At 36.8% G+C, this 25,561-nt stretch overlaps 2 protein-coding genes and 1 non-coding gene across 5 annotated transcripts in view; all 3 read left to right on the top strand.

Annotated features, from left to right (window-relative positions):
- The first annotated feature begins 9,148 nt into the window (after positions 1-9,148).
- Znf770 (zinc finger protein 770) lies at positions 9,149-18,557 on the top strand. Of its 3 annotated transcripts, none has more exons than XM_071608068.1 (2): positions 9,149-9,230; positions 13,891-18,557. In XM_071608068.1, exon 2 carries the CDS (start codon positions 13,945-13,947, stop codon positions 16,051-16,053), a length of 2,109 nt encoding a protein of 702 aa, XP_071464169.1. In that variant the 5' UTR covers positions 9,149-9,230; positions 13,891-13,944; the 3' UTR covers positions 16,054-18,557. The 3 variants fall into 3 exon arrangements, with proteins under 3 accessions (XP_071464169.1, XP_071464170.1, XP_027781835.1); XM_071608069.1 differs by having other exon boundaries at positions 9,174-9,258; XM_027926034.2 differs by lacking the exon at positions 9,149-9,230 and adding an exon at positions 9,314-9,425.
- On the top strand, positions 10,535-10,607 carry Trnag-gcc (transfer RNA glycine (anticodon GCC)). Its single transcript has one exon. It is a non-coding gene; the product is annotated as a tRNA-Gly (tRNA).
- A 4,602-nt stretch (positions 18,558-23,159) lies between the features above and the next one.
- Positions 23,160-25,561, top strand: part of Aqr (aquarius intron-binding spliceosomal factor) — a 110,371-nt gene continuing 107,969 nt past the window's right edge. Inside the window, exon 1 of the mRNA XM_027925733.2 lies at positions 23,160-23,380. Coding sequence (XP_027781534.1) covers positions 23,306-23,380 — 75 coding nt within the window. The 5' untranslated portion in view covers positions 23,160-23,305. The remainder of the gene's footprint in view (positions 23,381-25,561) is intronic.

Here is a 25,561-nt window from a genome sequence, read left to right as displayed (position 1 = left end):
TGCTATAAAAACAGAAAAAGAAATTATATTTTTATTTATTTTGCTTATTTTCTCTTTCCTATCTCCATCCCTATCAAATTACAGGATTCATGAAAACAAGGACTTTCACTTTGTCTGTCTTGTACATGATAAATATTCCATAAATGTTTTTCAAGGTAATAAATAAGAATATTTGAATTTTTATTAGTGTTTTAGTGCTGCCATAACAAAGTACTACAAAATAGGTGGTTCAATATATATATTATTTTTTTATGTTTTAGAAGCTAAAATTCCAAATGAGGTGGAGCAGGGCTGTGCTTCCTCTGAAGGTTCCAAGGAAGAGTCCTTCCTTGACTCTTTGGCTTCTGGTGGTCCAGGAATTCCTGGGCTTTTGATTGCATAACTCCAATCTCTGTCTCGGTCTTCATAATGCCTTCTCTGTACATTTCTGTGTGTCTATTCTTGTTCTTATGAGGACGTGTTTCATTGGATTTATTGTTCACTGTAAGCCCAAGATGATTTCATATTGAAATCCTTGTTACATATACAAAGATTCCTGAGGTTAGGACTTAAATGTATCTTTTTTTGGAGGGGTGGGGGAAGGCACAATTCAACTCTTTACTGGACTGATTAAAAGTTCTTAACGTGACAGCTGCTTTTACTGAGACAAGGTCCCTTACAGATTAGACTATGAATTTGAGATTGCCTACTATGACCCTTACTGAATACCACATTCCATAAGAAACCTACTGTGTAGACATTTTAGGTAACACAGAAAAAGAATTTTGTATCACCCTAAAATATTAGAGGTGTTGCAGTTGGGATGAAGAAAATAATTGTTTCTCTGATTCAGAATCAGGAATTTTTTTGATCTTTAAGCTACCAATTCATCTCTTGGGGTACTGTGGGTAATTAAATGCCTAACTATTTGGCAGTGTGGTAAACTGTCTGGATTTGTAAGTCAGGTTTTTGACAATGTTATAATTGGAAGGAGAAATGACCTTTGCATTTGTGTGAAATTTTAAGAGGCTTTAGCAACAAACCATTCCACATAGCTGTTGAGAAGCCACTTGAAAAAAATCATGCTTGTTGGATCAAGTTGGTATGGGAGAAACTTAAAGCAAGAAATTATAGAAGTTCATAACTTCCTATGAAAACCTGAGAAATTCTCTCCACTCCTTGTTCTTAAAAAAGTTATTCAAGGGGAGGAAAAACTTAGAGGACTATTTAGAGTTAGAGGTGAAGGAACCTCTAAGTGCAGAGTTGGCAGTGCAGGAGATAAAATTCAGCTACCTGGGGCTGGGGATATAGCTCAGTTGGTAGAGTGCTTGCCTCACATCACAAGGTCCTGGGTTCAATCCCCAGCACCATACACACACACACACATACACACACACACACACACACACACACAAATCAGCTACCCAAGTTTAAATATCTACCTACCAAAACCCCTTGACCATGACTAAAAGAGCCCTGGGAACTTTAAGAAAAGCCATTACTTCTAAACTGTGACTACCTAATTAGGAAGCTAGGCCTTAAATAGGAAAACAGTAACATCTCACATAATTGCTCCTGGAATCTAGCGGACACTAGAAACATTTTGAAACTTTGGAATTTATATACACAACAAATTTGGTAACCTAGAAAAATAGACAAGTTCCTAGACATATATACTTTACCAAGATTGAATCATGAAGAAATAGAAATTATATATAGACACACATGAATATATACAAGAGTCCAAAATGATTCAACATATGCAAATCAATAAATGTGATACACCACATCAAAAAAATAAAGGACAAAAACCACATGATCGTCTAAATAAATGCAGAAAAGTATATGGTAAAATTTAACTTCCCTTTATGATAAAAATGCTGAGCAAATTAGGTGTAGAAGAAACACCATAATATAATTAAGGCTGTTACATAACAAGCCCACAGCCAACATCTTACTGAGTGAGCAAAAGCTGAAATTTTTCCCTTTAAGTTCTGGAAAAAGACTCCCAAAAAGACCAAAAAAAAAAAAAAAAAAAAAAAAAGACAAGGATAACCACTTTCACTATTTTTTTCATTACTTTAATTCAGAATATTACTGGAAGTCTGAGCCAAAGCAATAGGCAAAAGAAATAAAGGAAATTCAAATAGTTAAAGGAAGGCAGGAGTCAAATTGCCACTGTTTGCTGATGACAGGATACAAAAGACTCCACACATACATACACACACACACACACAAAAAAAAAAAAAATTAGAACTAGTAAACAAATTCGGTAAAGTTGCAGGATATAAAATTAACATACAAATATCAGTAGCACTTCTATATGCCAATAGTAAATTATCTGAAAAAGAAATCAGGGAAACAATCCCATTTACAATAGGTAGAAAATAAACTGAAATAAATTTTCCAAAGATATGAAATAGTTCTACAATAAAAACTATAAATTAGGACTGGGGATATAGCTCAGTTGGTAGAGTGCTTCTCTTGAATGCACAAGGCTCTGGGTTCAATCCCCAGCACCACAAAAAAAAAAAAAAAAAAAACTATAAAATAAGCAGGGCGCAGCGGAGCATGCCTGTAATCCCAGAAGCTCTGGAGGCTGAGACAGGAAGATTGTGAGTTCAAAGCCAGCCTCAGCAAAAGTGAGGCACTAAGCAACTCAGTAAGACCCTGTCTTTAAATAAAATACAAAATAGGGCTGAGGCTGTGGCTCAGTGGTTGAGTGCCCCTAAGTTCAAGCCCTGGTACCCCCCCACACAAAAAATTAAAATATATTAATACAAGAAATCAAAGGTGACATCAAAAAATGGAAAGGCATAATCATGAATTAGAAGAATCAATATTGTTAAAAGTGTTCATACCACCCAAAGAGATTAACAGATTTAATGTAATATTCATCAAAATATTTAAAACATTTTTCACAGAATTCAAAAAAATCCTAAAATTTCTATAGAACCCCCCAAAAGCAAATAGCCAAGGTTATCTTAAGCAAAAAGAACAAAGCAGCAGGCAGTATTTCAAAATATACTACAAAGCTGCCCTAATAAAAACTACATAACTAATCAATGAGACAGATAGAATTTAGAAGTAAACTTACCCATCTACAAACAACTGATTAGCTGCATTAAGAACATGCATTGGGGAAAGGCCAGTCTCTTCACAAAGTGGTCCTAGGAAAATTAGAAATCCCACATAGCAGAATGGAACTAGATCATTCTCATCATATTAAAAAAAAAGTCAATTCAAATGGATTAAAGACTTAAATATAAGACCTGAAAATATGAAACTATAAGAAGAAAATATAGTTGAACCATTTCAAAACATTGGAAGGAGAAGGATTTGGTGTGGGGGTGGGGGTATAAGATTTGAAAAACACAGAAAACAAAAACAAAGAGTAGACAAATAGGATTTCATCAAGCTAAAAAAACTTCTGCACAGAAAAGGAATAATCAACAGAATGAAAAGATAGTGTATATAACAAAAGAAATATTTGTTAAAAAAATACTACTACTACTAATGTGCAAAAGATCTGAAGAAACATTTCTCAAAAGAAAATATACAAATGTCAGATATGTGGGAAAAAATTGCCCAACATCATCAGGGAAATGCAAAGCAAAATCTCCTTACTTCAGTTAGAAAGTCAAAAGCTAAGTGCAGGTAAAGATGTGGGAAAAAGGATACATTTACACATTGTTCATGGGGATGCAAATTAGTATGTGGAAAGCAGTATATGGAAGTTCCTCCAAAAATAAAAAATAGAGCTACCACAGGATCCAGTGATCCCAGTACTGGGTGTATATCCAAAGAAAATGAAATCCACATGTCAAAGAGAAATGTACTCCCTTGTGCACTGCAATACTATTCACAATAGCCAAGAGATGGAAACAACCTAATGTCCATCAACTGAGGATGGATAAAGAAAATCTGGCATATAAATGCACAAAGAAATTTTATTCAGCCATAAAAATAATGAAATGCTACCATTTACAACAACATGGATGGAACTAGAGGTTGTTCTGTTAAACCAAGTCAGATGCAGAAAGACAAGTACCATGTTATCTCACTCCTAGGTGGAATATAAAAAAATTGACTTCATCAAAGCTGAGATTACAGTGGTACTAGAGGCTGCAGAAAGTAGGGGAAGGTAAAACTGGAGAAAGGCTGATCAATGGGTGTTAAATAACAGTTAGGTAGTGTTAGGTAGGAGTTCAGGGTCACCAAGATGGCAGAGGCAGGGTATAAGAAGGATACCCCTAGATAACAAGACAGAGAGTCTTGTCTACTTTTATAAGTCCCATTACCATGACAATTCCCATCACTGAGGACTTATCACCATGACAACTCCTGCCACAGATAAGGTATTTTAAAATGACCAATAGGGGAATTGGACATTATTCTAATCAGGTATCATAAAGTAAGCATTGGGGGCAAATGGAGTATGGTGTTCAATCAGGTCCATATAGGGAAGAGAACATCTCACAGCTCAGCATATAAGAGTCAATAAATCACTGTCCTTTGCCTGCTAAATAGTGCACGTCTTGATCAATTCTTTGTTAGGAACACCAAGGACCTGGACCCCAACTAGACACCCTGATAATAACAGTAGGAGAAATAATTTCTGGTGCCACTGTACAGAAGGTTGACTACAGAAAATGATAATGGGTTGCATGTTTCAAAACAATGAGAAGAATTTTGTATGTTTTCACTCCCAAGAAATGACTACTGCTTGAGAGGATAAATACACTTACTTTGATTTGAACATTATACAATACCCAAACATGGGAACATCACATGGTACCCCCAAATATGTACAATTTTAAGTGTCAACTAAATAATAAATAAGTAAAAATTAGTAAAATAACCAAACCCACAGTCCTACTTGTTGGTGGCATCTGAGAAGGAAAATGACATGTTCTGGCTCTTGTGAAGACAGATGCTTTTTGATAGACTGTATCTATTACTGAAACCTTGGTTTTTGCCCTGATGCCAATTCATGCCAATGTAAAAATGAGGACACAGTTTTGAGAAAAAAGAAAAAGAAGTTTTATTGCTTTGCTAGCAAAGGAGAAACACAGGGGACTCCTGTCCCAGAGGCTGTGATTGTCCCCAGCAGGAAAAACAGATGGCTTTTAAAGAAGCTATTCAAAGGCTACATTCCAGGTATGCCCTGACCAAGGATCCCAGCTGGCCCTGCTAGTGTGTCAAAATTCACTTGTTGATTTGAGAAATAGTCACTTCCTAGATCTTTCCTTCCTGTGAATATAATCTTGTTCCCCACCCCCTAGGTTAGGAAGGGGGAGAAGAAGAAGAGGAAAAGAAAAGTATGTCCCTTTTAAAATAAGCAGGAAAGATTATATACACCCTGAATTTAAAGCAGTCAAAGGGCTATTTGATGAAAGGTCAAGAGGTTGGCTCTGATTCTAAGGGTAAACAAAAGGGTCAAACCCCTATGTTGGGGATCCTGCCTTCTTTTTAGGAAACTTCGGAAACTGAGGGTTACGGAATTTGAACTAGGGACACTTGGGAAGTGGGATGGGGGAAGGGTGGGACAATCCAAACACCTTACTAGACCCAGAAATTTAATTATCAGCAAAGGAGCTTTAGAAATTTCCAGGAAGTATTTAGGAAACTGGGACTAGCCTGTAAGTGGAGTTGGTCCAATTGGCCTAAATAAACTACAGCCAAACTGATCTTCATCTTTTGATCTCAATTAATTCTCTACTCACCCCCCCCCACTTTTCTACCTCATCCCAATGCCGTAAGACCCTCAGAAGTTGTAGCAAAATGTGCAAGAGGCTGCAAATATTTTTCTTGAGGAAGTATATATAAAAATCTTCTTATATGGAAAGCTCTCTTTGTTGGAAAAATTCTTTGACAATCGCTTGGGGGTAGAAGCTGACATTTGAGGGGTGCAGATTTGGGTAGATATCTGCAGGAGGCAAACAGATGATAGTATTGGTTGCTCCACAGAAGGATGAGGGAGAGAAAAAAGGAAAAATTAGAGAGGTAGGATGGAACCTCCCTGCCAGGCCTGTTACTTGAGGGCAGAAGACAGCTTTCACAGCATGTAAACTCAATTTCAAAAATTCTGCCTTTATAGTATTAAAAATGCTATAAAAGATGCTAAAGGTATAGGTTGCTTTCAAGTACAATTATCTTTCATAACATATAGAAAAAGAAAATAGAAGAAAACCTTTGTATAGAAGGCCTTTTGCGGCTTCTTACACAAAGTCTGTTAAGTAGTATTTGTGTCAAATTGTTGGTTGAATGAATCTCTTCCTGCCATTTCCCTCTCCCCTGACCTGCATTTCATACTCCAGCAATTCCAAACTACTCATAGTTTCCTATTTGTAGTGCTCTCTTTCACTGTCTTCTGTTTTTAGAATAGTCTCTTCCTTTCCCCAACTATCTCCCCAAGGCACACACTATTGTCTACTAAACAAGTTCCTACTCAGTATAGTCCTACCTCCTACCATCTCTCATAGGTAGGGGAGGATCTCTCATTTCCAGCAGGTTTCAAATAAAAAAAATCACAGAACTTCTTAGTAAGGCCATTTCTGACCAAATTCTAAAATGCCAACAATCCATACTGCAAAATTTTTATAGCTCATTTCTGTGCATTACTTTTTTTCTTCAATTCTTATCAATGTTAAACATATTATCTATTTCACTCATCTAATTTGTGCACTTCCTTAGTAGAATATAAGATCTACTAATACAGAGACTTTGGACTTTGTATTTTGTCTGTTACTCTATCCCTAGTGCTTAGAATAGAATTTGGAACACAGGACATGCTTAATAAAATATATTTAGGATGGATGGAAGGAAGGATGAATGAAGCCTAAGGTCAGGAGCCATCTTCACTAGAAGCCCTCAGGAAGATTTAGATGTTATTTCACCCAAACCACTCTGTACCTACGATCTCTTGTACTCGTTTGTCTGTATGCTGTTCTTTCCTGTGAGCTGAACACCACTTTAAGGTCAAAAGCCTTATTGCCTCATCTTTATATACCTAGAAGCAAATCTTTCATGTTCAGTATATGTCACTGAAGAAGTGAATAAGTCTCTGTTTGACAGATGAGGAAACTGAGCCTCAGGACGGTTAAATAACTTATAAGAACTGAACTAGTAAGTAACAGACATAAGTTACTAATCAAAACATCTGTCAAATCATTTTATTTTTCCTTGTCACACTCCCTTGTTTTTCATCCTATTTCTCTGCCTCTCATGTTCAGTCCTGACCCCACATTTTCTATTTATCTGTATTCTATCCACCCCAAGTGCAAATTCAAATATCACCTATTCAATAAAATCTTCCTTGATGTCTCTTATTTACATTAGTTCTTCCTTTTTTATATATATATAGGAGGCTTCCAAATTAGCTCTAAGAATAAATGGGAAAGGATATCATATGGGATATGTGGCCTTGGAGAATAACTTTTCTAAGTTCTAACTGCTATCCACACTCTATACTCAGGCTTTTGGTGCAAAGGCCTATTTGTTTGCAGGGAATGAATAAAGAACTAATCCTACCCTCCTTTGGTCTACAATTTCAAGTAGTATTCTCTCAGGGCCTGGTTATCTTTCCTAAGGATTTATATGGCTGGTGGAGTGTTCAATTGTTTGTTTGCACGGTTTGACTGAGTTGAGTTCTCCAGAAGAAAGTGCAGAATGGAGTAAGCCTCCAGGGGTTGTATGAACTAACAGCATCCCTACCCCCGGATTGGCATCTGAAACACCTGAACAGTCCTTCCTTTTCCTTCAGCGTACATGTTTTTGTTGGAGGAAGTGACTATTGGAAAAAGCAATTTCTGGGCTGGGGCTGTAGCTTAGTGGCAGAGTGCTTGCCTAGCTTGCGTGAGGCACTTGGTTTGATCCTCAGCACCACATAAAAATAAACAAATAAAATAAAGGCATTCTTGTCCATTTACATATACAAAAAAAAATTAAAAGGGCTGGGGTTGTGGCTCAGTGGTAGAGTACTTGCTCAGCACATGTGAGGCACTGAGCTCAATTCTCAGCACCACATCTAAGTAAATAAATAAAATAAAATAAAGTCCCATCAACAAGTAAAAAAAAAATTAAAATAAAAAAAAAGCAATTTCACAAATCTGATTCCTTCAAGGTTCTTATGTCAGAAGCAAAGGCTTATTTACTATTGGTCATTTTCTTATGTACTATATCCAAAGTACAGATTTGCTTTTCATTAGCTTAATTATCTCCCCATCCCAAGAGGAAAGTATATTAACATTAGAAACTAACTTTTTTGTTGTTGTTGTTATCAATGGTCGTTGGAAAGTATGCGTCCAGCTGGAAAAGTTTGCTTGACATTTAATCTCACTTCCTTGTCTCAAGATGAGAGGATTATAGTTAGAACCTGTAAAAACTGACAATAAATTCTTCTGTAATGCCTTTGTACTCAAAATCTTTAGTCAACATCTTAGCATCTTATTTAGCTATAATGTGCCACCTTAGTCTGTTAACTGTGCAACAATATTTGGCCCTTATGTCCACATAAAATGGATATTGTTGAAATATCTGTAATTTGGGAAACAGTAGTGAACTTCAAAAAGTTGTTCTAATCAACATAAAACAATAAATAATAGTTCTTTGAGGACCTATTACACACCAGTAATTATCCTGAGCAGTTTACACGCATTTTATCTAATTATCGGGGCCTCTAAGAGACTTAGGGTTTTGTATATTACAGACGTCTAAAACATATCAAATGAATGAGGCATAGCGAGGCCAACAAGGTCCGCAGCTAGCAGGCCATTGGTAGAGCCACAGTGAAGTTATGTCTGAGCACAACGCTCACGTACAGAGAGCGCTGGGGACAGACCGGGCACACACACACACAAAAACCCTAATACACGGTTTGTTTATCAGTCCTCTGCATTACAGAGGGCTAATCCAGGGAGCTGACGACTCTCGTTTCCAGGCCTTGAGCCTTCTAGCCTGATTACAGGGTTTCCCTCCCTAGTTGTGATTTCATAACAAGATGGAAAACGCACCCTCCCACTTGCAGGCGACAAACGCTGGGATTGGGAGCGCACTTCTGGAATCCGGGTTTCCAGAACCGGCGGGCGGCCCAGAGATGGGAGGAACCTGTTTCCAGCCGGACAGCATCTTGGGGCGCGCCTGCGTGCCGCGCCTGCGCGCTCAGTCAGACGCGGCGCAGACCCTGCGGACGTGCGCTTGCTGCCCTCGCGCCTTGAGGTGCGCGGCTGCTGGGCCCTTGCCGGCTCCAGGTGCGTGAGGAGGACTTCGGGAACCCGGGTGCGAGGTGTAGTAAATCCCAGGGAGGGTCAGGCCCGCCTAAATGCCACCAAGGTGCCCGGGGACCCAGAGCAGGGTGCCACGACCACAGCACCCCTCAGCTTCATTTCCCACTTCCCTGCCTATTGAGTTTGTTTCTCTGGGAGCGGGAATCTCTTAGGAGGAAGGTAAGGAGGGGAGGCATCCCCCCAAACCCCCCTCTGTGGGTAGAGTCGCAGACGGTTTTATTTATTTATTTTCTTTTTCCTGACTACCCTCAGAGGAGTTTTCATCCTTGCCCTTCCTTTCCAGGTGTATAGTTTCTTGGCTCGAGTCACCCCTAGGTGCTCATTGGTTGTGGGCGTTTAGGCTGAGAACTAGTCTTCAGGGTTCTTTGTTTAGTGTAGTCCCACTGGGAGGGAAAGGTGAGGGTTCCAGGCCCAGAGAGTGGTGAGGGAGGGAGTAGTGGAGCGAAACTAGGGAGGAAGAAGCAAAGGCCACCAGAGATTATTCCCCTACTGAAAGTTGTCTATATTTCTCTTAAGTCTCTTTTCCCTTAGGTCGCTATGTTTCTCATTCATTTACTTTTGTGATATCCTAACGTCTTTTTAATATGTTAATTCAGCCTGAAATCTTGAGGCAGCATTGGATTTTATTTAGGTCACTTTTTGTAATCATCCAACGTGATATGTTTTGTTCTTGTCAGGGTAGTTTTTGGGTTAAACCATTGATCAGATTTACGGTTTAGTTTTGTTCTCCTTTAACATAAAAATTACAGTCCTAGCTTGTTTTTTTTTTAATGTTAAAGACCAAAAAAAAAAAAAAAAAAAAAAAAAAAATTCAGCAGAGAGAACAGAAAATCAATAGAAATGGGATTTAGAACTCCATGGGCATCCTTGTATAAGTACATGGGGGATTGCATTTGGAGTGTGGAAATCCCTGACCTTTTACTTATAAATAGAGAATGAGATCACCACTTGTCACCAATGGCTCTAACAACATAGGGCTCCCAGTAAGTGCTTTCCCACATGATTGGGAGGCAAATGACAATAGTATCCAATTTTAGTGTTTAGTGCTAGTGATGGGTTATCTACCATAGACCCGTTTTGATACAGGAGCTGTAGGTAGTCAATCCCTGTTATAGTCAGAAATGTTTGTCTTCTAGTTCTAGTTTGGGTTTTGTCATTGTTATTTTTGAGTTTTTCTGTATGTTCCACAAAAAGTTATTAAATGGAAGGAGAAGCAGTCAAAGAGAATTTAGAAGCCCAGCTCCAGACCAAAATACTAAGGCCTAGCTGGGGATATAGCTCAGTCGGTAGGGTGTTTGCCTGCCATGCACAAGGCCCTAGGTTCAATCCCTGGCACCACCAACCAAAAAAAAAGAATCCTAAAAATTCTAATTGACCTTAGACAATTGTTAGGCTTTGCCTCATGGCTTCATGGGGTAAAACCGCCCTCCCATACCAGACTTATTGCCTGGACAGTACAAAAGTTGCAGTTGCCTGGAAGAAGTTGCAGTCACAAACTTGCCTTTCCCCTCCTGTTAGCCGTGTTCTTACCATAACTTCTTTCCTGGTTCAGGTGCCTCCATTTGGAGGTCTTCCTGTTGAATGCTGTGGCCGAATCACTTTTCTCCATTTTTGCCTCCAGTCCTTTCACTCCTTTCTCCATGTTTGACTCCAGTCCATTCACTCCTAACCCTCCAACCTCCTGGCCCACCAATCCATAAGAGGTAGGAGCCTTTTGTTAGGAGCTCCTCTGTGACAAGAATATTCCCTGCTATGCATTATATCCACTTAACCTTCACATAGTGTCCTTCTGTTTGAGGGACTACTGAAGAACTTGTGATGTGTTTTTACTATTGATATGAGTAAAGGCTTGATTATTAATTTCATTTTGTGTCATTTCCCTGATGAACCATCTTAACGACTCAATATGAATTAAATTCACTGGATTTATGTCTTTTAATGCTTGCGACTCTTACTATCAGCATCTTGAAAGTTGTTCACCTGTAATTCTCTAGCTCAGTGTAGCGACAGTTCATACTCATAGCACCAACAACTGATTGTTGGGCTGTGTGGTATATTTTATAAATTAATATAGCAGCTTATGGTCAGGTGATTTTATTTTGCATATAATTGTGGGGCATTTTCCATTTGGTCTCTAATTGGATGATTTTTTTTTAAAGACAATTTTTTTTTTATACTTTTAATTTTATTTATTTTTATGTGGTGCTAAAGATCAAACCCAGTGCCTCACACATGTGAGGCAGGCACTTTTCCACTGAGCCACAACCCCATCCCCAATTGGATGATTTTTTTTTAATAAATATTTTGGAGTAATATGGGACAAGTGGAAAAAACTGGACACTGATGCTTTCCATAGTAATTTTATCTTATCCCATGGGCCCCTACCTTTATCATTCTAACAGATTACTTGGCCACTTTGAAGAAAGTGATTGATTTATTGGAGATTATTGGTGGTTTCTTTGTATAGTGTTGTGCAAAGAAGTATGTTAGAAAGGGCTTTCACAGACTTTTTTTTTTTTTTTTTTTTTTTTTTTTAAGAGAGAGAATTTCAATATTTATTTTTCAGTTTTCGGCGGACACAACATCTTTGTATGTGGTGCTGAGGATCGAACCCCGGGCCGCACGCATGCCAGGCGAGCGCACTACGGCTTGAGCCACATCCCCAGCCCCTTTCACAGACTTCTTCACCTTTTCCTGTAGACGTTTCACAAAACAGTGTTTATCATTGCTATATGATATGTTCTGGTACTTTCTACTCTTAAACAAGATGCTGATCATGATCCAATAAGTTGACTTAAGTCGAATAATGAGTAGTGACCTGCAGTTTGAAAAACACTGTGATAAAGCATCCAGTAGAAAGCATTTATTCTTATTTTATTTTCCCTATTTCTAAATTCACATGGCTAAAGAAAATAACCATGGGTATATTTGATTTTGTGTTTAAGGTATCTTCTAAGAGAAAACAGTAAATAGCATCTATGTTTGCCATTTGCCAAATCAGTTGACAAAAGAACACTGAGTTTCTGGTAGAGCGATCAACTTTTTAGAAGATACGTTAGACTAAGAGAGGTGGCATAGTTGTGTTCTTTTGTTGGTGTTGGTGGTGGTGATTTTTTGTTTGTTTGTTTCTTTCTTTTTGGTAAATCTCTGGCTTTTTTAAAACTGTGATTGAACCAGGGACACTTAACCACTGAGCCACACCACAGCCCTTTTTTATATAGACACATGGTCTCACTGAATTGCTTAGTGCCTCACTGAGTTGCTGAGGCTGGTTTTGGACTCACTATCCTCCTGCCTCAGCCTCCAGAGCCACTGGGATTATAGGTGTGTGCCACTGTGCTTGGCTCTGACTCCCTATGTCAGGGCAGTATTGTAGTAGTAGCAGTAGAAGAAAATTAGCTTCTTTTTTTTTTAATATTTATTTTTTAGTTGTAGTTGGACACAATACCTCTATTTTATTTATTTATTTTTATGTGGTGCTAAGGATGGAACTCAGGGCCTTGCACGTGCTAGGCAAGTGCTCTACCACTGAGCTGCAACCTCAGCCCCGAAAATTGGCTTTTCAAAAAGATAGTGTGTACAATGATTGTGCAAGTGCCTGTAAACTTTTATATGTCTTGCATGGAAGGAATTTTTTATGTTATGAGGTCAGAATAACCTTTTTATTATGTTGCCTGACAAGTGAACCATCTTTAACATTCAATTAATGACTTATTCATAAATATATATGAATGCAATTTGTTGGCATCATTTTTCTGTACTTTTTTGGGGGGAAGTCCATAACAAAGTGGAAAGGAGAAATAAAAAGAACTGTAAATCTCTTAGTTAGAAACCCTAAAATGTAATTAAAGAGATAAGAATAAAATTTTAAAATTTGATTAGCATTAAGATAAATAATACTTCATTTTATAAGGTATTATAAGGTAACTAATACCTTATAATATATTGCTTCAAGTTTTCCAACACATTCACATGCATTATCTCTGTTGATTTGCACAGTAACATAGTGTGATAGCCATTCTATGAGACATTTCCCTGTTTCACAGATAAGGAATCTTTACTTACTTCTCACCACCAAGATCATGTAGTAAAAAATTCAGGATTAGAACCCAGGTCTTTCAGAATTTTCTCCTAGTTGTCCATGTTGTCTTTGTTAATCTAAAGAAGTAATTAAAAATGGAGTTAGTGTGCCTAAGAAATGTAACTTTGATAAGTTACAGTCCATTTTTAGAGCATGTCTACAATATGTGCTCTAATTGAATGCAAATGTATCATATTCTAGTATTATGTTTTAATTTTCATACACTACCTTTCTAGCCCATTTTTTGAAAAATGACAAAGCAAAAAAAGCAATAAAGCAATGAAATGTTGATTAAATCTACTTAATAATTTAAATAAAAGTTATATGTGGTTAGATATTTCTTCTAATATGCAACATACCTTCATGTGTGAAAATACTATTAAGATTTTGAAGAATTTATCTAAAATGGTTAATTTACTTTTCAACACAAGAAGAATCCAAATTCTCCTTTACCTTTAATATCTACAGCCAAAGGAAATAACATAATTTATTTTCATATGAATATAAAGAATTTTATTTTAATACTTTTTTTTTAATTTTTAGACATTTGAAGTTTAAGAACACTATGGAGCTCATCAGAGTGTGTTACTGAAAAATATGATGGATGAAAACAATTTTAAAATGCTAAAGATTCAGGAGTGTGTAGAAGCCAACAAAGTGCCTAGAAACAGGCCATATATTTGCAATATTTGCTTCAAGCAGTTTGAAACACCATCAAAACTGGCTAGACATTATCTCATTCATACTGGTCAAAAACCATTTGAATGTGATGTTTGTCATAAAACATTTAGGCAACTAGTTCATCTGGAGAGGCATCAGCTAACTCATAATCTGCCTTTTAAATGTAGTATTTGTCAACGCCACTTTAAAAATCTGAAGACGTTTGTGAAGCACCAGCAACTTCACAATGAAACCTATCAGAATGATGTTAAGCAGGTCAGAAGATTGCTGGAGGCCAAGCAAGAAAAGCCAGTATACGGAGTGTATAACACTTTTACCAGCGATGAGAGATGGGCATTACACTCATGCTCTAAGCCTGATCCCACGTACAGTACAACGAAGAGAAGAAAGAGTATTCATGCATGTACAATCTGTGGCAAGATGTTTCCGTCACAATCAAAACTTGATAGGCATGCACTTATTCATACTGGTCAGAAGCCTTTTAAATGTGTCCTGTGCAGTAAATCTTTCCGACAGTCAACTCATTTAAAAATCCACCAACTCACACATTCAGAAGAAAGACCTTTTCAATGTTGTTTTTGTCAAAAAGGATTTAAGATTCAAAGCAAACTTCTGAAGCATAAACAAATCCATACTAGGAATAAGACTTTTCAGACTCTTTCATTAAAGGTGAAGAGTCCAGAATCATGCCCCCTGCCTAATAAATTAAATACAAAGCAAGATGGTTTTGAAAATGGCGATATGGGTGAATCTGAGAATAATCCACTTGATGTTCACTCTATTTATATTGTCCCTTTTCAGTGTTCAGAGTGTGAAGAATGTTTTGAATCAGAGCAGATTCTCAATGGACACAAGTGTTTTCCTGCCAGAGGTGGCAAAATTCCAAGGAGGCTCAAAAGAAGCTACAACTATAAAACCATTGTTAAAAAAATCTTGGCCAAGCTTAGACGTGCTGGGGGTAAAAAATTAGATAACTTTCGAACAGAGAAAAAGGTATTTAAAAACAGTTTTTTGAAAAATAATGATATAATTTCTGGTGAGCAGAACTCTGAACAAGCCCAGAGAACATTTGTGGGTTCTCTTGGCAAACATGGAACATTTAAAACAGTTGGTAATAAAAAGAAGAAAATATTGACTTTGCCATTTTCTTGGCAAAAGCAATTCCAGAGCCAAAATATGGGGAAAAATTTAAAAGATGTCCTTATGACAGAAAGCATATTAACTATGGATAGTTCAGTGAATAATAAAGACTTGTCCATCTATGGTTCATCAGGTGAGGAACTCTTTAATAACTGTGAAGTGCTTCAGTGTGGTTTTTCAGTTCCAAGTGAAAATATACATAATGGACATAAGATGTTTCCTTGTGATAAATGTGAGAAAGTTTTTCCTTCTGTATCCAAACTACAAAGACACTATTTAATTCATACTGGACAGAGGCCTTTTGCCTGTAGTGATTGTGGGAAATCTTTTAGACAGTCAGCTCACTTAAAAAGACATAAAGAAACACATATTGAAAAGGGTGCATATAGTTCTCTTTACCAGCTAGATTTTGAAAATATGAACAAATTTCTTAGTCAACAAGGTGATAATGTTAGCTGTAATGCTTCTGAACAATGTCAGTCTCTTGGCTTTCAAAAATATGAGGTTTCAGAGTCAGGTCAGATATCTGAAAAAGAAGGTAAGGCAGAATCAGAGGATTTCATTCTTGGTACCCATTGTAGGAACAGACAACCCTATCTCTCTAATGCACTTTTGGAATCAGAGCAAAGCCACCATTGTTATAGTTATTCAGGGCAGCCTGAGAGAAATGATGGCCTCCTTTACCCATGCAGTGTTTGTTGTAAAAGTTTCCGATCTCCATCTAAACTGGAAAGACATTATCTAATTCATGCAGGGCAGAAACCATTTGAATGCTCAGTTTGTGGCAAAACATTCAGACAGGCTCCTCACTGGAAGAGACATCAACTTACTCACTTTAAAGAACGACCACAAGAGAAAATAGCTGTCTTAGATTCAGTTATGTAACTGAAAACCATCAACATGCTTGTCTCTGGTGATCTTTTAAAACATTTTTATCTAAAGCCCTGCATATTGAATGATTGCATAGGCAGTTGCTTGTCCTATGTGGTAAGGAGACAAGATAAATAGAACATTAATACAATGTTTTAGGAACAGCCAAATTAATTTTTAAAAGGAAGAACATGGTTTAATGTCATAAAATAAACATTTATTTTAATATTATAAGCATACTTTGGCTGTATTGGAAGTTATAAGTCCCTGTTACACAAGCAACCTTTTTTTTTTCCCCTTTTGTTTGTGGTGCTGGGTATTGAACCCAGGGCCTTGTGCATGCAATGCAAGCACTCTACAAGTGAGCTATATCCCCAGCCCCACAACCTTATTTTTGAAAGGAGTTATTCCTTGAGACATGCTGTCTCCTTTAATATATATATTTATATATATATATATATATATATATATATATATGTACATGTGTGTGTGTACACACACAAACACATACACACTCAAAAGACTGAAAGGCAAAAATGGCCTTTTATCTGGAGCAAATAGTGCCCCTGTATTTTATGTTACATGAAAGCAAAATTTTGTCCACCTGTAGCTCAAATTTCATTGGAAAACATTTTTTTTTTCTTATAAGTTTTAAAAACATAGAGATAATGTGAAAGTGGATGGGGAAATTTACAGCATTATTTTCAAAGTCTTTTCAAAGTTAATAGATTAGGATTGTGTGATTGTTTAATATCCTTTTCCTTAGGGATGAGGATTTGGTTTTTTTGTCCTGTTATTGTCTTTCCCCAAAAAAACTTAAAAATATGAGAGGCTAGGCTATATCCACATTTATCATAATTCACCAGGAATATTTTCCAAGTGCCATATTTTTTTTTAATAATATGTACACAGTTTTATCTTTTTAGAAGAATAAATGCATTTCATCTATTTGCTTGTTAATAGTTAACAGCAGTAATTCACAAAATTCTCATCTAGAAAAATGTATTTCAATAAGATTTTTACATTTATTTTAGCAAAACTTTTAATGCCTCTTTAATTGAGTGGCTCTGTGATTTAACTGAATCTGTTCTAGGTTTGATCAAATGGCATTGAATATATGTAGTTTTAGTTTTTATTCCTTTATAATTTTGCAAGAAATACTAAGGAATGTTACTTTGATCCTTATTAAGTTGTATTTTGATTAGTAAGGTAATCATTCCTGTATAGGAATAACATAGTTGGTTATACATTTTCTAAACAGAATTATGATTTGGGTAATATTTCATTTAGTTGTAAACTATGAGAAAGTTTTAATCACAAATTGTCCTTCACATGTGCCATTGTTTATAAAAATCTTTAGGAATGACATTTTCTAGTAACAAAAGAAATGATTGTGTTTCTAAGGTGAAAGGAACAAGTGAGTATTTATCTTAGCATACAAATATAGTGAAAAACCCTCTTTGAAATGAACAGTTGTAAGTTTTGCATTATATTCTAAGAACTGTCTTGTGGTGGTGGGCGCGGGTGGGAAGGGGTTTGGTTTGCTTGCTTTTACCACAAGGGAATTTTAAGTAACTTGAGTTTAATTTACAGAGATGAAATAGGACAACATAATACCCAGTGATGTACAAATGTGCCTGTTTTTAAGGAGAGGCATTCTGCTAAAGCAAAGGAGAATCACAAGAATACTTTCTCATGTTTCCTTGAGAAATGTTTCTCCAGTGCAAGCAAGATATGGTTTACAGAATTTGCTTTACACAAAACTCTTCAATAACATACCTATTACATAAAATCAAGGAATAATTAGTTTATAATTTCCAAGAATAAAAGTTCAAGAGTTATTTCCATAATATGTCTGAAATTATGGATTTTTGGCTTAGGCTATTTATGTAATTTTATTTGATGGAGATGTCTTCTTTCCCAACCTAAATAGGGAGAGTTCTGAGTGTTGTGCTTGTATGACTGTATGAGACTTTATTTGCCTAAGTGATGCAACTATACTTTTTTTTTGACCCATGCCTTTTTAAGCTGTTTCATATTGAAAGTTGGAAAATTGTAAAAATTTTGTCAAAGATATACTGTAGTGCTATTTGAAGTACCTGTAACAAAATACTTATTTACCTTTATTATCAGTACAAGCTTATTATGGAAACTTTATAGGAATGAAAATAAAGTCATGTCTGTGTTAAGAAGACTAAACAGTTGCTAAATGATGGTTTGCTGCATGCTAGAACTATTAGTGTTGTTGAATCAATTACTTTGGTTTTCTGGGAGGGGGGAGGTGGCTATAAATATCTTCTAAAGAGAACTAGAATTTTAGTTTAGGTGATTCCAGGTTGTAGCATGTTTGTTTACTGGAGGAATTTGATTAGCTAGATTAGAATTATTGTTTCTTGTTTTGTACTGCAATAAGGTCTATAATTTTAAGATAAAAATGTATGTATTCATGGGAGGTAGATGGTGGTTAAAATCTTGAAAAACCTCAGAATATTTTAAAAATAAAGTTTCAAGTTACACAATTTGTACTTTTTTTTTTTTTAAACTCACGTTATAGAAACAAGGCACTCATTGTTAAAAATTATTGTGGACCCACTCCAATCTAACCTATTCTGAACTTATATGGAATTTTATCATATTAACACTATATTCCTTGGAGAGATCCTTATTACCTACAAAAGACTCAGTTAAATCCATTGCATGTCCTATGGTATTCTATCCATTTACCTGTTCTTGTCTTTGGCCTTCTCCCAGTTTGTACTAATGAAATAACAGAAATAGTTTCTCCCATGTTATGATGAGACTACTACTAGTAGTAGTTGTTTTTTCCTCTGGTCTACCAAGTATTAATTTAGACAGAAACTCACACTCTGTTCAAAGAAGAAACTTAGGTTTTATTCTTTTTTTCTTTCATTCCACAAATATGGGAGAAAACAAGTGCTTAAAACTCACAGAAAACAAATTTCAACATACATGTTACATAAAACAACCAGTTAGAATTACAGATATTTATAGAAAGTAGCAATGGTCTTTGAAGTCTGAGTATTACAAAAATCCTTTGTTAGGAATAACATTTGCAGAGACTGTTTTGTGATGCAGAATGGTATCTGCTTTTTAGAAGCTTCAGAGAAGGAAAGAACAGTTAATCCCTATCTTGCCATTTCTCTTGCCAATTAAAAGAGTAGAATTTCAGGGGTAAATGCTAGAATTCTATTAGCACTAAGAAAAAATGAGCACATAATGGTAAAGAAATGACAGTGGTATTAAGTGGAATATAAATATTTTGTATCTACATAGGCAGGTGTCTACTGATCCTTTGAAGTTTGAGTAAATACTACCTCTAGGAGCCTTTCTGATTTACCCAGGCACTCTATTCCTTGTGCTTCCACTACTATTTGTCATAATTCTTTTATTGGCTTTTCATTACTGTAACAAAATATGTGATATATTTGGCTTTAACAAAGGGAAATTTTATTTTGGCACAATTTCAAAGACAGTCCATGGTCAATTGCCAAAATGTTGGGGCCTCTAGTGAAGCAAATTCACCCCAAGCTGACTTAGAAATGCAGAGTGAGAGCAAGAAACCCATGTCCCATAATCCCCTTAAAAGGGCACAACCCAGTTACCTAAAACTTGCCATAGGCCCCATTTCTTAAAGGTTTCCACTAGCTTCCAACAGCCCTAAGCTTAGGACCAAGCCTTTAACACATGGGCCTTTGGGAACATTCCGTATCCAAACTATAGCAACTCTGTTGTCAGTTGATCTCCCATTACACATTAGTTCTAAACTTCAGTGTGCATTGGCCTTATTAAAAGCACAAATTACTGGGCTATACTCTCCGAGTTTTTGATTTAGTATTTGGGTTGGGGGTCCAGGAGTTTGTTTTTACACAGGTTAGCTATTGCTGTCATGAAACTGCACATTGAGAACTACTGTGATGAATTACATGGTTCTGGAAAGCAACGAAATGCATTTTAAAAAAATATTTTAGAGGGCTTAATAAAGGGTTTGGCCAACAGTAGGTCCTCAGGTATATATTAAGTATACTAAAAGAAATAAGAGAATGAAACAATAATTACAAAACTTTTGCTTCTATTTATTTTTAATTTTCTCTTTTTGACAAAAAGTTCAGTACAAGCAGCACAGAGATCCCTGGAACAAGCCTAAAAATTGTTTCAAAAATAAAAACTAAGATGTCTTCACATATTATATTTATATATTTATACAATGGTATAAAATGACTGGGCGTATGGGCATGAATGGAGGGGAAAAGGCTGGCCTGTGGAGTTCACCTTGGGAATCTAGTGGCAGAAGTGGAAGAGGGGACCAGGAGGGCATTGGGCTCTTTGTGGTCTGTGTCTTGGAGCAGGAAGCATTGTGGACACAGATGCCCAGCCATGGCCTCTGGAAGGTGCTAGGTGAGTCAGGAGCATGAAGCCAGCTCCAAAGGAAGTGGTGTTTATGTGGCTGATGGACCAAGAGGCCTATCCTCTTAAAATCTGTGACTTAGATCTTATATTCACTTTCAGAGGATGAGTTTGCCTTCTCTTGTGCTGATATAAAAGCCAATCCAATATGTATTCTAAGTTCTCTCCTCTTCACTCACAGATCTCTTTATTTTTACTCCTACAATCTTTCTTGACACTTTTCTCAGAATAAATGTTCATCCATCTTTCTTCCTTGCCCCCTGTTAGGAACTTCATTAACAGGCCCTTCTTTTTTCCTGGTATCTAGTTTTCCCCTCTCCATTGGTTTCTTTCCCTCTACCTCAAACATTTTTCCCCCATGTATTCCCTATTCAGTTATGATGCCTTTGGCTGCAAGTGACAAAACTCCTGATACAAACTTCTTTAGTAGTAAGGACCTTTATTGGTTTACATGGCTTGAATTTCACTGATGAGGTTAGCCTTAGAGCTATTGAATGCATTGAATTGATTCTGCTTTCTTCTGTCTGCTCTTTCACAATGATAGGCTATTTTCCTTTATTATCCTAGTTTTAGGATGCTTTGTTTATAATGAGAGGTAGAGTGGGGTAGGAAGTGAGTAGACCTGGAAACAGCAAGACCAAGGAACAATTTTCTCAGAAGCCTACAAAAACCTCACCTTTCATCTAACAGAATTGCTGCAGAAGCACATTTCTGAACCAACCACTGACAGGGAGGTAGGATTACTATTCACACAAATCACAAGAAAGCTACATATGATCCACGGTTCTTTCAACTGCTTAGATAAGGATCACTACTTCTTATTTTCCTAGTGTTTTCCACATTTATTTTTCCCTTTTCATTTTTATTGCCAGAACCAAATTTAGTCACTGTTCTTTAGCCTTAGATTTGCAATAGTTGCCCAGTTTGTATTCCTATCCCCAGGTGACCTACTCCAACCTATCTGATACACCACTGAACATTCTCCCAAAAGTAATTTCCAATAAATGGTTTCTCATTGTGCTCAGCAATGAAGATAGTTTCCTTTCCCTAGACTTGAAAGCTTTTAACCCTCAAGCCTATTGCTCACTAACATACTTCCAGCAGGCTTAACTATATGCTGTAACTATAACACATTATATAAATACAATTCTTGCAGCTTCTGATTGTCAAAACATTATTTATGTGTCAATATTCATCATTAAAGTGCTGAACGATTTTGTTTCACTGTGTCAGACACTACATTTGGAAACAAAATGTCAATAATTATTCAAAATATTGTTGCTTTTAAAGTGTTATGCAAATTTTTATCTCTAGCTCTTTATACTAACAACTTACATAATAGAATGTAGAGGAAAAAAGGAATCTACGTTATACATTTAGTTTAATCTTCAGACCAACTGATATTTTGTTTCTTCTTTCACACTGTTCACTTTTGAATAGGGTATGTATTACAAAATTCAAAAGTAACAAAAGGGTATAAAGTATAAAATTCACCATCCCTACTCCTGTTTCCCCTTTCACCCCGTTCTTCCTCCTTGTAGGCAATAGTGTTACCAGTTTTCTGCCTGTTATTTATCCAGGAGAGTTTACTAGAGATAAATATTTGTATGTAAATTTGTGAGTGATGGGGGTATACAAATTTAGGAATAAGAAAACAAGTAATCCAATTTAAAAACAAAAATCTGAACAGATGCTTTCCTAAAGAAGTTATATGAATAGTAAATAAGCACATGAAAACATGTTCAACAGTACTACTCATTAGGGCAATGCAAATTAAACCCATAATGAGATACATCACATACCTATTAAAATAGATAAAAATTTTAACATTGGTGAGGATGAGAAGAAACTGAAATTTCACATGCTCCTGGTATACAAGTATTTAGAAAGCTGGAAGAGTCTTAAAAAGTTAAACATACACCTATGATATTTTCTAACCATTTCACTCCTAGATTCTTAAGAGGAAATACATGTCTCCATAAAAAAAAATCATACACAAATGCTCATAGAAGAATTAACAAATTAACCAACTGTAGTATGTCTGGAAAATGAAATATTTTTCAGTAATAAAAAAGAATTACATGCAACAACTGGATGAATTCCAAAATCATTTTATTAAGTGAAAGAAGGAAAAAAGGCACATACTGCAATATTTAATTTATATAAAATTTTGCAAAAAGCAAATTAGTAATAGAGGATCAGTGGTTGCCTGAGATGGATGGTAGGTAGGAAACTTTAAGGGTATTGTATTTGCAAACAAAAATCTGAACAGATGCTTTCCTAAAGAAGTTATATGATTCTAGTGATGGCTTCATGGATGTATAATTATGTCAAAATTTCACACTATAAGTGCAGTTTATTTTATGTCAACCCATAGCTACATAAAATAAGAAAGTTAAAGTCTCCGATTTCCAGTGTATTTTTTACATCACAGATTTCTTTAAGACTGAAAAAAAAAATCCCGATTCCTTGACCCCTACCTCTCATTAACCTCAAAAGAACCCCCATCCAACACCATCAGCCAGCCTGGCCTCTCCCTGTGACCCCAATCCTGAGCGCTGGTGTTTTTTTCTCTGCTGCCCACTGGGGGGCGTGTTCCGGGGAGGTTGAAGTCATTGGCTCTCTAGCTCAGACTTAACACTGGTATTGAAATCCCGCCCCATTTTGTTTCGCTTCCGGAGCGGCGCACGCACCGCTCTACGGTTCCGTGTGGGACTGAGGGCTGAAGATTTCCGGATCAGCGGGTTCTTCATCGGGAGACTAGGTGCTGCAGCTTCTTCTACGAGGTGCACTGGAGTCCCCTCCGGGCCCTTTGCTACCGGAGTGGAAGGAGAGTGTGGCGATGGCGGCCCCTGCACAGCCAAAGAAAATCGTAGCCCCTACGGTGTCCCAGATCAATGCGGAGTTCGTGACCCAGGTGAGCTCGGGCAAGTTTGGGGTTTGTGAGGGGATAAGGACGTGCGAGACCCCGAGACCTAGGGGTGGGATTTTCTTCTGGATTGGGAACACCTGAAGGCATTCATTGGTCAGTTCATTCATTCAAGTCGTTCTACTTAGTCTCTGCTAGCTGTGAGGAATGCCTTGGTGAAAGACGCCACCCTGCCTCGAGGAGTACACTGTCCAGGAAAGACAGAGACTAAGCTACTATGTGGATTTTGCTGGTTTGGGAGTTTATCACAGGAGCAGTAGATTCGGAGAAGAAGGAACACTTCAGTCTGAAAATGTGAAGAAAACTTTATAGCATAGGACTGGACTGAGTTGGAGGCATAGGCTTTTTCTTGGTCCTGAGCAGAATGACAATAATCTGATAAGACACTTGCTCCAATTAGCTCCATCTATGAAGAGAGTAATCCAGTCGTTGGAATACATTCATTTAAAGCCTACTTACTTCGTGCATTGTTAGCCCTAGTTGGCTTTGAAGAGGAAAACCCAACATTTCTAATCGTTATTAGTCACTTGGGAATTAGGTAAGAGTGTAAGTGGCTCAGTACAGAAGTTTTAAGCCCACCTGCTTCCTTCTGTGCTCCCTATCTCAGTAGATTTTTCCATAGCAGAAGCCTGAAATTCATTTGAGTCCTCACTTTCCCTTCATCTCCACATATCTAAATTCTAAATATCTTTTAAGTCTGTCTTTTCTACATCTCTGTCACCCTAAACCAGGCCACCATTTTTTTTTTTTTTTTTTTTTTTGCCTGAATCAGGGCACCCTAATCTGTCACCTGGCCTTTCCTCTTTTTCCCCTCCAGCTGGTTCAGAGTGATTTTTACACAGGTGCAAATATATCACTTATCTTCTTAAAATTCTTAAACTGTTCTACTTGCCTTTAGAATAATGACTAATCCTTCAAAGCATTGCATAATCTGAGTTGTGCTTATGTGTTCATTTTCTTCTTTGTGTCTTAGCCATATTGAACTGCAGTTATTTGAATGTGCCATGGTATCTTTCACTTCCTGGCATTTTGATATTGTTTTCTCTGGCTAAAATCCTTAGTTTATCCCATATTTCTTTATTTATTCTCAGCTTTCTACACTATTTTAGAGAGGCTTTTCCTGATGTCTTAAACTACATCAGAGCCCCCATTCCCCCATATACCTATATTCCCCCATATACCTGTTTTTGTTTTTGTTTTTGCAATGAATGTAATTTATTAGTTTCCTGCTCTCCTGGAGCTCACATTATAGAGAATAATGCCAAATAATGAACAGTGTAGTTTCAGACATTGATAAGGGCTCTGAAGAAAACTTGTTAGGGTGTTATGACAGTGACTGGTGTGGGATATATAAAAGGCAATCAGAAAAATCTTCTAAAGTAACATTTGAGTTAACATCTGACTGCAAAAGGAGGAGCCAGTTTTAGGAAGAGCAAGGAAACAGGCCAGGAAATAGCAAGTGCAAATGCCTTAAGGTGTGATTGTGAAGGAGTTTAGGGTGGCTGGAACATAAGTTAGAGGAGAATGGTACCAGAGAGAACAGAGTAATATGTGGAGACCAGATCATACCCCGTTTGGAGACTGAGTAAGAAGTTTGGATTTTATTCTAAATGTTGTAGTATTTTAATTGCAATCTGATAATAATGTTTTTGAAAAATCACCCTAAAGTGTGGAAATTGGGTGAGGATGAGGAAGCAAAATTAGTAAGAGGGATACCAATGAGTAGTCTAGATAAATGGAGTCCTTGCTAATTAAGATTGAAGTAGACTGGTTATATTCTGAAGCTAAAGATAGTAGGACTTAATAACAATTTGTGGATTAGGGGAGAAAAATTAAGAAGAGTTTGAACAAGTGGGTGAATGGTTTGGACATTTGGGGGTACCTGGGAAAGGACGTGTAGTGAGGGAGTAATCTGAGTTCTTTTCTGGCCACATTAAGTGTGAGATGCCTACTAGACATGTAGTTGAAAGTACTGGGGCTTAGGCTGTAGCTCAGTGGTAAAATGCTTGCCTCGATGTGTGAGGTACTGGGTTCAATCCTCAGCACTACATAAAAATTAATAAAGATACTGTGTGTTCATATACAACTAAATAAATATTTTTAAAAAAAGAAAAAAGAAAGCACTGAGAAGGCAATTGCGCATGTGAGTCCAAAACATATTGGTAAGAT

Source organism: Marmota flaviventris, chromosome 2 (assembly GCF_047511675.1).
Source record: "Marmota flaviventris isolate mMarFla1 chromosome 2, mMarFla1.hap1, whole genome shotgun sequence".
Taxonomy (NCBI): Eukaryota; Metazoa; Chordata; class Mammalia; order Rodentia; family Sciuridae; genus Marmota; species Marmota flaviventris.
The sequence above is the reverse complement of the archived record's forward strand: the minus strand, read 5'-3'. Positions and strand labels throughout refer to the sequence as shown.

What these genes read in the sequence shown, in the direction of transcription:
- Znf770 (XM_071608068.1), top strand. Translation starts at nt 13,945, where the DNA reads ATGATGGATGAAAACAATTTTAAAATGCTAAAGATTCAGGAGTGTGTA.